We start from the raw sequence: 12,500 nt of genomic DNA, 5'->3' as shown, positions 1-12,500 counted from the left end.
AGATTTTGTTTATTTTTTTTTCTTCTTTACGCCAAATTTTCATCTTTCACCTTCCTTCTTTAAAATCTTCCATAGTGAGATGAAATTTTAAAGGCACTTTTAACTGAAGAGCAGCAAGGTGCATTTCAAAATAAGGCTAATCAATACATGTCCGTGTACCATCCAATCTTTTTTTTTTTTTTTTTTTTTTTTTTTTACAATTCCTCTAAGTATTCGCATTTTAATACTTTCCTGTGACTTTTTAAAATATTTTCGCGGTGAGATTTTAATTTTCAGAAGCATTGTTAGCCTGAACACACAACGGTACAGTTAATAGTAAAAACATTTGATTAATTTCAAATCTCTTGTCCATTTCGTTTTAGTTTCTCTTCATAACTCCAATTTTCTTTCTCTTCTTTTGACTTTTGACATTTATTTATTTATTTATTTTGTTTTTTACGGTGAGGCATCATTAATCTGAGAGTAGCAAGTCACGGGGCAAAATCAAACCTCTTTCAATTATTATTATTATTATTATTATTATTATTATTATTATTATTATTATTATTATCATTATTACTATTATTATTATTGTTGTTATTATTATTATTACTATTTTCTTCATCATCTATTCTTGTTTTTTTTTTCTTGTTTTCTTTTGGTACAGGTCAAAATCAAACTTTTTAGTTTTCTTTCTCCTTTTTTTCTTCATCTTTTCATCGTCTATTTCAATTTTCTGTCTTAAATTGTCGTTTGAGTAATAAACAAATAAACAGACAAAATAAATAAATAAATAAAATAAAATAAATAAATAACCGACAGATACAACAAAAAAAAGAGGAAATCAAAATAAAAATAAAATTGCATCAAACATTTTAACATTAACGGAAGGCGAAAAGAACCACGAAATTTTGAACAGGAGAGAGAGAGAGAGAGAGAGAGAGAGAGAGAGAGAGAGAGAGAGAGAGAGAGAGAGAGAGAGAGAGAGAGAGATTTACTAACAAAAGAAGCGAAAAGATAAAAGAAATAATAAATAAATAAATAAATAAATAAATGCAAGAGCGGGGGTGAGGGGGGGATGAAGAGAAGCAGTCCTCACCTACCACAGCACCTCCTATCTTTATTTTTCCGTAGAATCTGAGGGAGGTCCATGCAGGGGAGGCGTGGAGAGCAAAACAATTTCATGAAGCGGGGGTGGACGAACAGGGAGACAGCGGGGACTCATACTCTAGAACATCACATTTAAAACCCTATAATTGAAGTTCCACGGGGTTGCAAGGGTGTTTTTACTGTTGTAGTAGCAGATTAATAAGATTTCCACATTGCTAACAGGAGAAACACTCTTGAGAACCTGGTTATTTATTTCCATGGCCTTTGGAAACAGTTGTGCTGAGAAAGCCAGACGTTTTTTGAATGAGGTTTTTCAAAGGGGCGCAGAGATAAACAGTACCCCTCTCATTGGTGTTTTTCTCTGTGAATATGTAGAATTCTTGTTAATCTATCACTACAGTCATAAAAACACCTTTGAAAACCTCTATAATCGCCTATACAGCTTCCTGAAAAGAGTTAGGGACGTTACACCGAAGCGTTTTAAGATACGGCTGCGCTAACCCATAGCTTCGCAGAATCCGTGAGAACTTGCACATCAACCATTTGTTTACCTCACACTCAAACATCAAAAAACTTATAAAAAATGAGGAATAATACGTTTTTACACCTCACCAATACATCTTTGACTGTTTGTTGTGTTTACGTTAATATAATAACTGAGATATGACAGCATTCGACAGCCTTAACTGAATAATAGCGAGATTTATAGTGTAAAGGACTGGGAGGGAAGGGTTGACAGTCATCAGTCTACAGCACACATATACTGGTACAGGACGCGTCAACAGTAGACTCAACACCCTTCCCTTCGCTCATATTCGCTTCCATGGACATATAAGGGGGAGGGGGACAGTAGTATAGATAATAGTGACAGGCCACCACTCAGCACATTACCACATTACACAAAGCTGATGGTGTACGGCGTTCCTTGTGCATTTTTTTTATAAACTTTTCAATATCAGGTCACAGGCTCGTCAAGAATAGCAAATATAATAAGTTTATTTATCTATTTATTTTTTATTTATTTTATTTTTTTAGTTCGTATCCCCTTGAAAAGTACTGATGCCCTCACAGGTTAAGATACGTGTTCTATATGAGATTAAAATATTTGAAGCATAATTAACCAGAACATAGCAGGGTACAGCTCGAGAGAGAAAATAAACAAACAGATAAAGTAAAATAAAACAAAACACTATTAAAAAAACACCAAAAATAAACTACAAACCACACCATAAACCCTAGAAAATCTATTGATCCAAGGGAAACTGAGCCACGAATCGGCCTTGGGAACAAAGCGACGGAAACACAAGAAGGCTAGGAAGAAGAGGACAGAAGCTTTTAAATACCTCACCCCTGTTATTACTACTCCTTGTATTTCGACTCCCAGTGCCTTGTAGCCGCCCAGCATGAGTGGGGACAAGGAACTAGCGGATCTGAGGGCGCAGCGCATGAAGGAACTCCAAGGCATGCAGGTAAATAAGGCAAATGGTTATATATAGGTGGTGGCGGCGGTGGTGGTGGTGGTGGTGGGTGAGGCAGCGTGGTGACAGAGAGAGAGAGAGAGAGAGAGAGAGAGAGAGAGAGAGAGAGAGAGATGCTAGAATTGTTTGTTAAAGGTATGATGTTTAAAGGGAGGGAGAGGTTAAACATAGATAAGAAGAAAATTGAATAAATAAAGATCGAGAGAAACTGAGATAAAATTGATTAGAGAGAGAGAGAGAGAGAGAGAGAGAGAGAGAGAGAGAGGGGATATTTATTTATTTACTTATTATCTATTTAGAGATATAAATAGTGAAAAATATGATTAAATGAAGGAAGAAAGAAAATTGATAAAGATAAAGATGCAGACAGATAACGATAACAGTAACATGCGCAGAAACATTGATAATTATTAATTGTAGAAAGAACACAACAAAATTCATTCACTTACAGACAGACAGACAGACAGACAGACAGAAAGACAAAATAAATAACTGACTGGCTGACTGACTGACAAACTAAATGGATAAATAAATAAATAGATTGATAGATAAATAGATAAAATAGGAAGAACACACACACAAAATAGAAATAATGAATAATAATGATAAAAAATTGCTACTACTACTACTACTACTACTACTATTACTACTACTACCACCACCACCACCACCACAGTATGTAAATAAAACAAAGGAAAACAAATAAAAAAAAAATGAAAATAACTACTACTACTACTACTACTACTACTACTACTACTACTACTACTACTACTACTACTACTGTCTTCCCACCCACAGCAGCAGCAGCAGAAGCAGGAGGAGATGCAGCAGCAGCAGCAGCAGGCAATTAATAGTGTGCTTAACCAAGTGTTGGATCAGCAAGCAAGGGCCAGGCGTAAGTGTGTGTGTGTGTGTGTGTGTGTGTGTTTTCTTTTTTAATTATTTGTTTTCTTTTTCTTTTTCTGTTATTGTTAATCTTATTTTATTGCTTATTTCTCTCTTTTTTTTCATCATCTTCTTCTTTCTCCTTTATTTATTTATTATTTTCTTTCCTTCTTTCTTTATGTCTTCTTCTTTGTCTTAATCTTCCTTGCATTCCTTCTCCTCTTCATCCTCTTCTTTATTCTCTTTCTCCTCTTCTTCTTCCTGATCCTCCTCCTCTTATTTTCTCCTTATTCTTCTTCCTCTTCTTATTCTTTCTCTTCGTCTTCTTGTTTGTCCTCCTCTCTTCCTCTTCTCTTCCTCTGATAAAATACTCCTCTTCCTCCTCCTCCTCTTCTTCTTCTTCCATTTCCTCTTCCTCCTCCTTTCATCTTTTTTTCATCATCTTCCTTCTCTTCCTCCTCCTTCTCCTTCTTCCTCTTTCTCTTACAAAATATTTCTTCTCTTCCTCCTCCCCTTATTCTTCTTCCTCTTCCTCCTCCTCTTATTCTTCTTCCTCCTCCTCCTCCTATTATTGTTTTCTTCCTTGCATTCCTCCTCCTCCTTCTCTCACAAAACACCTCTTCCTCCTCCTCCTCCTCTTCCTCTTATTATGTTTCCCTTCTTCCTCCTCATCCTCCTTCTCTTTCTCTCACAAAACACCTCTTCCTTCTCCTCCTCCTCCTTCTCCTCTTCTCTCCCTCCTCCACAAACAAAACTGACCTTCTACAACCACCTCCTAATCATGTCCTCTTCTTCCACCACCACCACCACCACTGCAGTCAACACCATCAGTATAGCCAAGCCAGAACGAGGGCGCCAGCTGGAGTCGGTAATACTGCAGATGGCGACAACAGGGCAACTGGCCGGCCGACTTAGTGAAGCTGATTTGGTGGCGTTGGTGGAGAGAATCAACGCACAGACACAGAAAACCACATCTGTTAAGGTCTGTGTGTGTCTGTGTGTCTGTGTGTCTGTGTGTAGAGAGACTGGGGGTATAGAGGTGTGTGTGTGTATGTGTGTGTGTGTAAGGGGACAGAGAGAGAGAGAGAGAGGTAAATTGTGTGTGTGTATGTGAGAGAGAGAGAGACAGGAAGAGAGAAGGAGAAAGATAGACAGGGAGAGAGAGAGAGAGAGAGAGAGAGAGAGAGAGAGAGAGAGAGAGAGAACTAAATCTGTCAGTCTGTATGTATGTATGAATTACTTGATGTATATATTATTTGTAATGATAATGACAATAATAATGATAATAATAGTAATACCTCCTTAACTACTACTACTACTACTACTACTACTACTACCACCACCACCACCAATACAAACTAATACACCGTTCGTTCGTTTGTTCGCAGTTTGATCGCCGCCGTGCTGCTGTTGATGACGATGATGATTGGTAACGCCCCCCCCCCGAAGACCCCCCGAGCCCCACACCTCCTCCCCCCACTCTCTCTCTCCATAACCCCCCCCCTCTTTGACCCGTTGCTAACCTACCTCCCTAACCTAACCAGTCAGCCAGGCAGTCAGTGTGTCTGTCTGTATGTCTTTCATTGGTTAAGCTGATGATGATGATTATCCGTGCCTCTGTGTGTGTGTGTGTGTGTGTGTGTGTGTGTGTGTGTGTGTGTGTGTGTGTGTGTGTGTGTGTGTTTGTGTGTAGTGCACATGTTTAAACTTAATTCATAATTATCAATGTTACTATTGCTACTGCTACTATTACTACTACTGCTACTATTACTACTATTGCTACTATTATAACCTAATCTGCTACTATTATTACTACTACTACTACTACTACTACTACTACTACACTGCTGCTACTGCCACTACTACTACTACTACTACTGCCACTACTACTACTACTACTACTACTACTATTACTATTAGTGCTGCTTTATTATATATCAAGGAGTGTTGTTTATTTGTCAGTTCGTGGGTTCACACGAGAGAGAGAGAGAGAGAGAGAGAGAGAGAGAGAGAGAGAGATCCTGTGCTTATGAAAATAAAATGAAAATTATTAGTTTGTGTTTTAGTTTACTTCCTTGTGTGTGTGTGTGTGTGTGTGTGTGTTGATCAAGAAAATATATTGGCAACTTATAATGAAGGAAAAAAAAAAAAAATGTCAAAGAAAAAAAATAACACTTAAAATGAAAACTGAATTGTCAAGTTTACAAAAAAATAATAATAAATAAAATAAAATAAAATGAAAATAAATAATAAAATAGAAAATAAAAAAAAATGAAAAATAAAATTACTGTTCAAATCAATACAACATTTTGCTTCATTTTTATTCATTTATTCATTTTTTTTTTTTTTTGGTGTGCATAAGATCATAATAGATTTACAAATACACTTACTTATTATTATTATTATTATTATTATTATTTTTTTTTTTTCATATTCAAGATCGAGGGTATAAATTTCATACATCAAAATTGTGAATTACGAATAACTTAATAGAAATAACTTTTTTTTATTCATTAATTTTTTTTTTCTATTTAAAGATAAAGTAAAAAAAAAAAAATTCTCTACATCAAAACTGTGAATAACTTAATGAAAAACACAACTTTTTTTTTATCTATTATTAATTATTTTCATATACAAGACATACACTTCTATCTATTTATTCATTTCCATATAAAGATCACGAGTGTATTAATCTCCATACATCAAAATACTGAATAACTTAAATGAAAAACACAAAACACAATTTCTTTCAGTTATTCATCATTCTTACATAAACAGACAGTGACAATGGCGGTTACAACTCCTGCCAACAAGAGCTTCACATTGCACCAACTGGCAACTTGATCCTCCTCGGTTTGAAAGGAAAAAAAAAAAAAAAAAAAAAAAAAAAAAAAAAAAAAAAAAAATGCAGGGATAAAAAAATAAATAAACAAATAAATAATAATAATAATAATAATAATAATAATAATAAAACTACATGACAACTTAGGTTCGCCCCTCATGTGTTTTTTGAAAGCATCTACTGAAGGTTTATAGGAACGATGACATTTACGCTCCTTCCAGTTTATTTATCTTTTTTTTATTCCTACTTTTTCCTTTTTCCTTTCATTTATTTATTTATTTTTTTTTTCAGACCGAGAAAGAGCGAGTTGCCAGTTTGTGTAATGTAACGCTCATGACGGCAGAAGTAGATGTAGAAGTAGATGTCTTTCCAACGGCACTGTGATCGCGTGTCGCTGTCTGTACAAGATCAAGAGTGTACAACCTTCCATACCTCAAACTTGTGAAGGAGGGAAACACTTCTATATATAAAAGTACAACATAATTTGGAACACTTCACACAATACAAACTCTTTATGGCAGAAATACTAATATACGTAATATTTTGTTTGGCGTACAATTTTCTTAAAAGAACCATGCAACAATCTCAAGAGTTCAACATAGCCTAATTATTATTGTAAGTAATGTTCACTCAAAACTATTCAGTTATTCACAGGCAGATCATCTCTTTATGTAATACAATCATAAAATCAAATAAACTAGATTAATTCATGATTATTTTTTTTAAGATAATCTTGTAAATGAACCAAAGAATAATTAAACTATTAATCTAAGTAATAAAAATAATAAAGAAATAAAGAAATAAAAAAAACATTAATTTATACATATTTCAATTTAGCTTCATAATGTTCTAAAGGAACCAATGATAACATTATATTCACGTACAAGAATAAAAATAAATACATAAATAAATAAATAATAGACAAAGTACATCAATTTACATATATCAATTAAATGAACTCCATAATCTTGTAAAGGAGCCAAGAAACAATTGTGAGCATTAATATACATCACACAATAACAACGACACTCCCATTAATTCACCGCCACACACTCAAACATTCACAAGCTTCCTTTCACACTGCCAGGCACGTGTTTTTACTGTGTGTGTGTGTGTGTCTGTGTGTGTGTGTGTGGTTATATCAGTATATCTTATGTGTTAGGTTAGGTGTGCGTGTGTGTGTGTGTGTGTATCAGTATATCTTATGTGTTAGGTTAGGTGTGTGTGTGTGTGTGTGTGTGTGTGTGTGTGTGTGTGTGTGTGCTCCCCGCGCGCCTGACAACCGTGATGGTCTGCTGTCTGTACATTCACAAGCAAATGGTGTTCATAATGATGACAAGCCTTGCCACGGTGGTGTGGTGTGGGCGGCGCAGTGTTGCCAACTCATTAATCTTGTCAAATTGTTTTCACCCTTCACTCGCAAACAACTGATGCGTTTCACCACAAACTATTTTTTAATTTAAATACGTTTTATCGACGAGCTTGTGTGTGTCCGGTGCATGAGACGGTTCATTTATGTGTATTAATTAAATTTTGAGTCAATATATATATATATATATATATATATATATATATATATATATATATATATATATATATATATATATATATATATATATATATATTAGGAATATAATATAACGAAATTATATATATTAGGTTATATAAAGTAATCATTTATTTATTTTGGTTCCTTTAGTTGCTCAAGTTGCAAATTAAGCAAAAAATATTGTATCGTAAAATGCATATATATATATATATATATATATATATATATATATATATATATATATATATATATATATATATATATATATATATATATATATTACATGTATATATATATATATATATATATATATATATATATATATATATATATATATATATATATATATATATATATATATATATATATATATATATATATATATATATATATATATATATATATATATATATATATATATATTAGGAACAAAAAATAACGAAATGAAAAATATTAGGTTATATAAAGTAATCATTTATTTATTTTGGTTCCTTTAGTTGCTCAAGTTGCAAATTAAGCAAAAAATATTGTATCGTAAAATGCATCTAATTATAATATATATATATATATATATATATATATATATATATATATATATATATATATATATATATATATATATATATATATATATATATATATATATATATATATATATATATATATATATATATATATATATATATATATATATATATATATATATATATATATATATATATATATATATATATATATATATATATATATATATATATATATATATATATATATATATCCTTTACTTTTTACTTATTTATATATTTTTTTGTTCTTTTAGTAATTTAAATTTGTAATGTGACAAAAATATTATAGCATTTTTTTTATTAAATTTTTACCTTATATATTAATTTGTGTGATCAGAAAATATGTAGTGCAAATACATCAGCAATTATTATTATTATTACTATTATTATTAGTCTTTTTTATTAATTTGAATTGTTAAACTAAAACTGGTATTGTTCACTCTATTCAATTAAATAAATAAAAGAATATAAGATTAGCAATTATTTTTACTATTATTATTGTTATAATTATTTTCAGTCTCTGTATGTTTATTTGAACTGTTATGCTAAAAATTGTATTCTTTCTTTTCACAAAATAAATAAAGAAAAGTAAATTGGTGATAAAATTACTCTCTCTCTCTCTCTCTCTCTCTCTCTCTCTCTCTCTCAAAATATAGATTATATATAAATTTCCAACAGATCTTTATTTGGTCTATTATTATTATTATTATTATTATTATTATTATTATTATTATTATTATTATTGTCATGGAATAATAATACTGATCATTATCATTATTATCACCACTATTATTATTATTATTATTATTATTATTATTATTATTATTATTATTATTATTACAAAATCCATACAAAAAAAATGTGGTTTCATTTAATTTTTTCTTTAATGTACACATACATACACACATACAGACAGACATACGGACATACACACAGACAAACATACAAACATCAACTCTTCTATCTAAGGCAGGAGGAGGAGGAGGAGGAGGAGGAGGAGGAAGAGAAGGAATAATAGTTAAAGCAGAAGAAGAAGAAGAAGAAGAAGAAGAAGAAGAAGAAGAAGAAGAAGAAGAAGAAGAAGAAGAAGAAGAAGAAGAAGAAAACAGTTAAAAAGAATAATGAAAAAAATAACAATAACAACAACAATAATAATAATAATAATAATAACAATAATAATAATAAACAAAGAAAAAAAAGGAAAAAACACTCACTCTCTCTCTCTCTCTCTCTCTCTCTCTCTCTCTCTCTCTCTCTCTCTCTCTCTCTCTCTCTCTCTCTCTCTCTCTCTCTCTCTCTCTCTCTCTCTCTCTCTCTCTCTCTCTCTCTCTCTCTCTCTCTCTCTCTCTCCCTTTATTTATTGAGATTTGTCTGTATCCACTCTTCATCCAGCTCCTCCAGGTCTCTTATTTGAAACACCTTGGTCAGTTCACACTCCTTAACTACGTAATTGTAACTACCAGCATACATCATTTGGAGCTGTGGCTGGCAATCTGCAATTAAAACGACCAATTACTGTCCATCCGTGCGTGTCTGTGTGCGTGTGTGCGTGTGTGTGTGTGTGTGTGCGTCCGTCAAGGGTGTTTGTTCGTGTGTGTGTCGTGCCGTTTGTCCTTGTTCTTTTTATTTTAACGTTTTTGTAGATTATTTTTCTTTTTTCCTTGTCTCTCTCTCTCTTAAGTGTTGTATGTGCATGTGTGTGTGTGTATAAAAACTACAACTACTATTACCACTACTATAACAACTACTACTACTACCGTACCACCACCAGCACCACCAGCACCACCACAAGCTTACCTCTGGGTGTAGTGAAGATAAACGCCATAGGGAAGGAGACACGACCGTCCGAGTGTTCAATCTTCCAAGAGATAAGAACGTACCGAGGCTGGGTGTCAGGAATGGATGACCGAAGGGCCTCTGCATCCTCCAGCCCCTCCACCTCCTCCTCCAGGATAATTTCGGATGTTATCTGGTCCACCTTCACTACAATGTGGAGGGTGGGTGTGTTAGTTTGTGTGTGTGTGTGTTAAGTTGGTTTTTTGTGTGTTTTTTTAATTTTGTGTTTGTTGTTGTTATTCTCTCTCTCTCTCTCTCTCTCTGTGTGTGTGTGTGTGTGTGTGTGTGTTATCCTTCACTACCAAAATATAACACACTCTCTCTCTCTCTCTCTCTCTCTCTCTGTCACTCACTGATGATGGCGGCGTTGGTGGTGGCTCGGCGGAATCTAAACTTCCTCATTGATTCCTTCAGGTCCGGATTGATGGTGCACAGGGGCATAGTCTGGGGGGGGAGAGGGGAGAGGTGAGAGAGAGAGAGAGAGACCCATGACCCCACTCAGAATCTGAGTGGGGTCATGTAATTAGTGGGGTGCCACAGGGATCAGTATTAGGGCCATTGTTATTTCTAATGTATATCAATGACTTGGATAGTGGAATTAGTAGTGATGTTAGTAAATTTGCAGATGACACAAAGATAGGTAGATTAATTAGGTCAGAATTGGATGCCATCGCCTTGCTGGCAGACTTAGATAGAATGAATGAATGGACGGACAGATGGCAAATGCAACTTAATATCAACAAATGCAAAGTGCTTAGCGTAGGTAGAGGAAACCCACACAATAGGTACACATTACACAACCACACTCTGGTAGGTACAGGGTACGAGAAGGATTTAGGAGTTATAGTTAGCTCTGAACTCCGTCTAGGGAAACAATGCATAGAAGCCAGAAACAAGGCAAATAGGGTACTAGGATTCATTTTTAGGAGTGTTAAAAGTAGAAGGCCGGAAGTAATATTAAAGTTATACTTGGTGCTGGTCAGACCTCATCTAGACCACGCTGTGCAGTTCTGGCCCCCACATTACAGGAAAGATATAGGTCTATTAGAATCAGTACAGAGGAGAATGACTCAAAGGATACAGGAGATGAGGAGTGTTCCTTACCAGGCCAGACTGAAGCTGTTAAACTTACATTCTTTAGAGAGACGTAGGTTAAGAGGGGACCTGATGGAAGTGTTCAAGTGGTATAAGGGTTATAACAAGGGAGATGTGACCAAAATTGTTAGGATCAGCAACCAGGGTAGAACAAGGAATAACAGGTTCAAGCTTGATAAATTTAGGTTTAGGAAAGAGACAGATATAAACTGGTTCTCAAATAGTGGTAGTGGAATGGACTCAGTAATCATGTTGTTAGTGGTGGGACATTAGAGAGCTTGAAGAGAAGATTAGACGAGTTTATGATGGGGATGATAGATGGAAATAGGTAGATATATTTCATACAGGGACTGCCACGTGTAAGCCTGGTCACTTCTTGCAGCTTCCCTTATTTCTTGTGTTCTTAAGAGAGTGTGTGGCAGAGAGAGAGAGAGAGAGAGAGAGAGAGAGAGAGAGAGAGAGAGAGAGAGAGAGAGAGAGAGAGAGAGAGAGAGAGAAGATTGATAGTGAGTGGGAGGGAGGGAGGGAAGGAAAGAAGGAAGGAAGGAGGAAAAGAAAGACAGAAATAAATAAATAAATAAATAAACACTGACTGACTGACTGACTGACTGACTTTCCATGTTAATAAATAAATAAATAAATAAATGAAAGATTAATTAAACTTCGAATAATCAAGAGAGAGGAGAGGAGAGGAGAGGAGAGAGGAGAGAAGATAAGAAGAAGAGAGAAGACCAGGAAAGAAGAAAAAAGAAATAACGAATAAAAAGAAAAACAACAAGACGAAGAGAAAAAAGAATCAGAAAAAAACTCAAAAAACAAAACCCAAATATCCTTAAACAAAACCAATGATAAATAAATAAACAAATAACAAAATAATCACAAACTGAACACAAACACAGAACACACAAACAACTCACCATTTTTCCTTGTTTAATTCGTAGATCTCTAGTTAATTAATCTGTAGTCCCCCTCACACTCTCTCTCCGCCCCTGAGTAGTGTAGACGCGGATGTAGAAGTGAAGATAATGGCAGCAAACTCCTCCCTTCCTCTCCACTTCCTCTCTCAATTACGTCACGAGGCTAGATAGCTGTGTTGTTGTCGCTTCTTCCCCGGTCCTGCTCGCTATCCTCTAACTCCTCTTCCTGTGATTTATCTTGTG

At 34.1% G+C, this 12,500-nt stretch overlaps 2 protein-coding genes across 2 annotated transcripts; one reads left to right on the top strand and one right to left on the bottom strand.

The window, feature by feature from the left end:
• The first annotated feature begins 2,373 nt into the window (after positions 1-2,373).
• On the top strand, positions 2,374-5,505 carry LOC135096157 (programmed cell death protein 5-like). Its single transcript, XM_063997469.1, has 4 exons — positions 2,374-2,558; positions 3,366-3,462; positions 4,271-4,434; positions 4,841-5,505. The coding sequence occupies exons 1-4, from the start codon at positions 2,493-2,495 to the stop codon at positions 4,883-4,885; spliced, it is 372 nt and encodes a 123-aa protein (XP_063853539.1). The 5' UTR covers positions 2,374-2,492; the 3' UTR covers positions 4,886-5,505.
• Positions 5,506-9,625: 4,120 nt separating this feature from the next.
• LOC135096173 (glia maturation factor beta-like) lies at positions 9,626-12,434 on the bottom strand. The gene is made up of 4 exons (XM_063997513.1): positions 12,258-12,434; positions 10,599-10,689; positions 10,207-10,392; positions 9,626-9,902 (listed from the first exon to the last, which is right to left on the bottom strand). Exons 1-4 carry the CDS (start codon positions 12,258-12,260, stop codon positions 9,763-9,765), a joined length of 420 nt encoding a protein of 139 aa, XP_063853583.1. The 5' UTR covers positions 12,261-12,434; the 3' UTR covers positions 9,626-9,762.
• Between the last annotated feature and the right edge of the window lie 66 nt (positions 12,435-12,500).

The sequence above is a fragment of the Scylla paramamosain genome, unplaced genomic scaffold, assembly GCF_035594125.1.
Source record: "Scylla paramamosain isolate STU-SP2022 unplaced genomic scaffold, ASM3559412v1 Contig3, whole genome shotgun sequence".
Classification (NCBI taxonomy): Eukaryota; Metazoa; Arthropoda; class Malacostraca; order Decapoda; family Portunidae; genus Scylla; species Scylla paramamosain.
This window is presented reverse-complemented; position numbering and strand designations above follow the sequence as displayed.

What these genes read in the sequence shown, in the direction of transcription:
- LOC135096157 (XM_063997469.1), top strand. Translation starts at nt 2,493, where the DNA reads ATGAGTGGGGACAAGGAACTAGCGGATCTGAGGGCGCAGCGCATGAAG. An exon ending in AGGAACTCCAAGGCATGCAG is followed by an intron (nt 2,559 to 3,365) that starts GTAAATAAGGCA and finishes TCCCACCCACAG; the next exon opens with CAGCAGCAGCAGAAGCAGGA. An exon ending in TCAGCAAGCAAGGGCCAGGC is followed by an intron (nt 3,463 to 4,270) that starts GTAAGTGTGTGT and finishes CCACCACTGCAG; the next exon opens with TCAACACCATCAGTATAGCC.
- LOC135096173 (XM_063997513.1), bottom strand. An exon ending in CACCAACGCCGCCATCATCA is followed by an intron (nt 10,393 to 10,598) that starts GTGAGTGACAGA and finishes TCCACATTGTAG; the next exon opens with TGAAGGTGGACCAGATAACA. An exon ending in TATCTTCACTACACCCAGAG is followed by an intron (nt 9,903 to 10,206) that starts GTAAGCTTGTGG and finishes TTTTAATTGCAG; the next exon opens with ATTGCCAGCCACAGCTCCAA.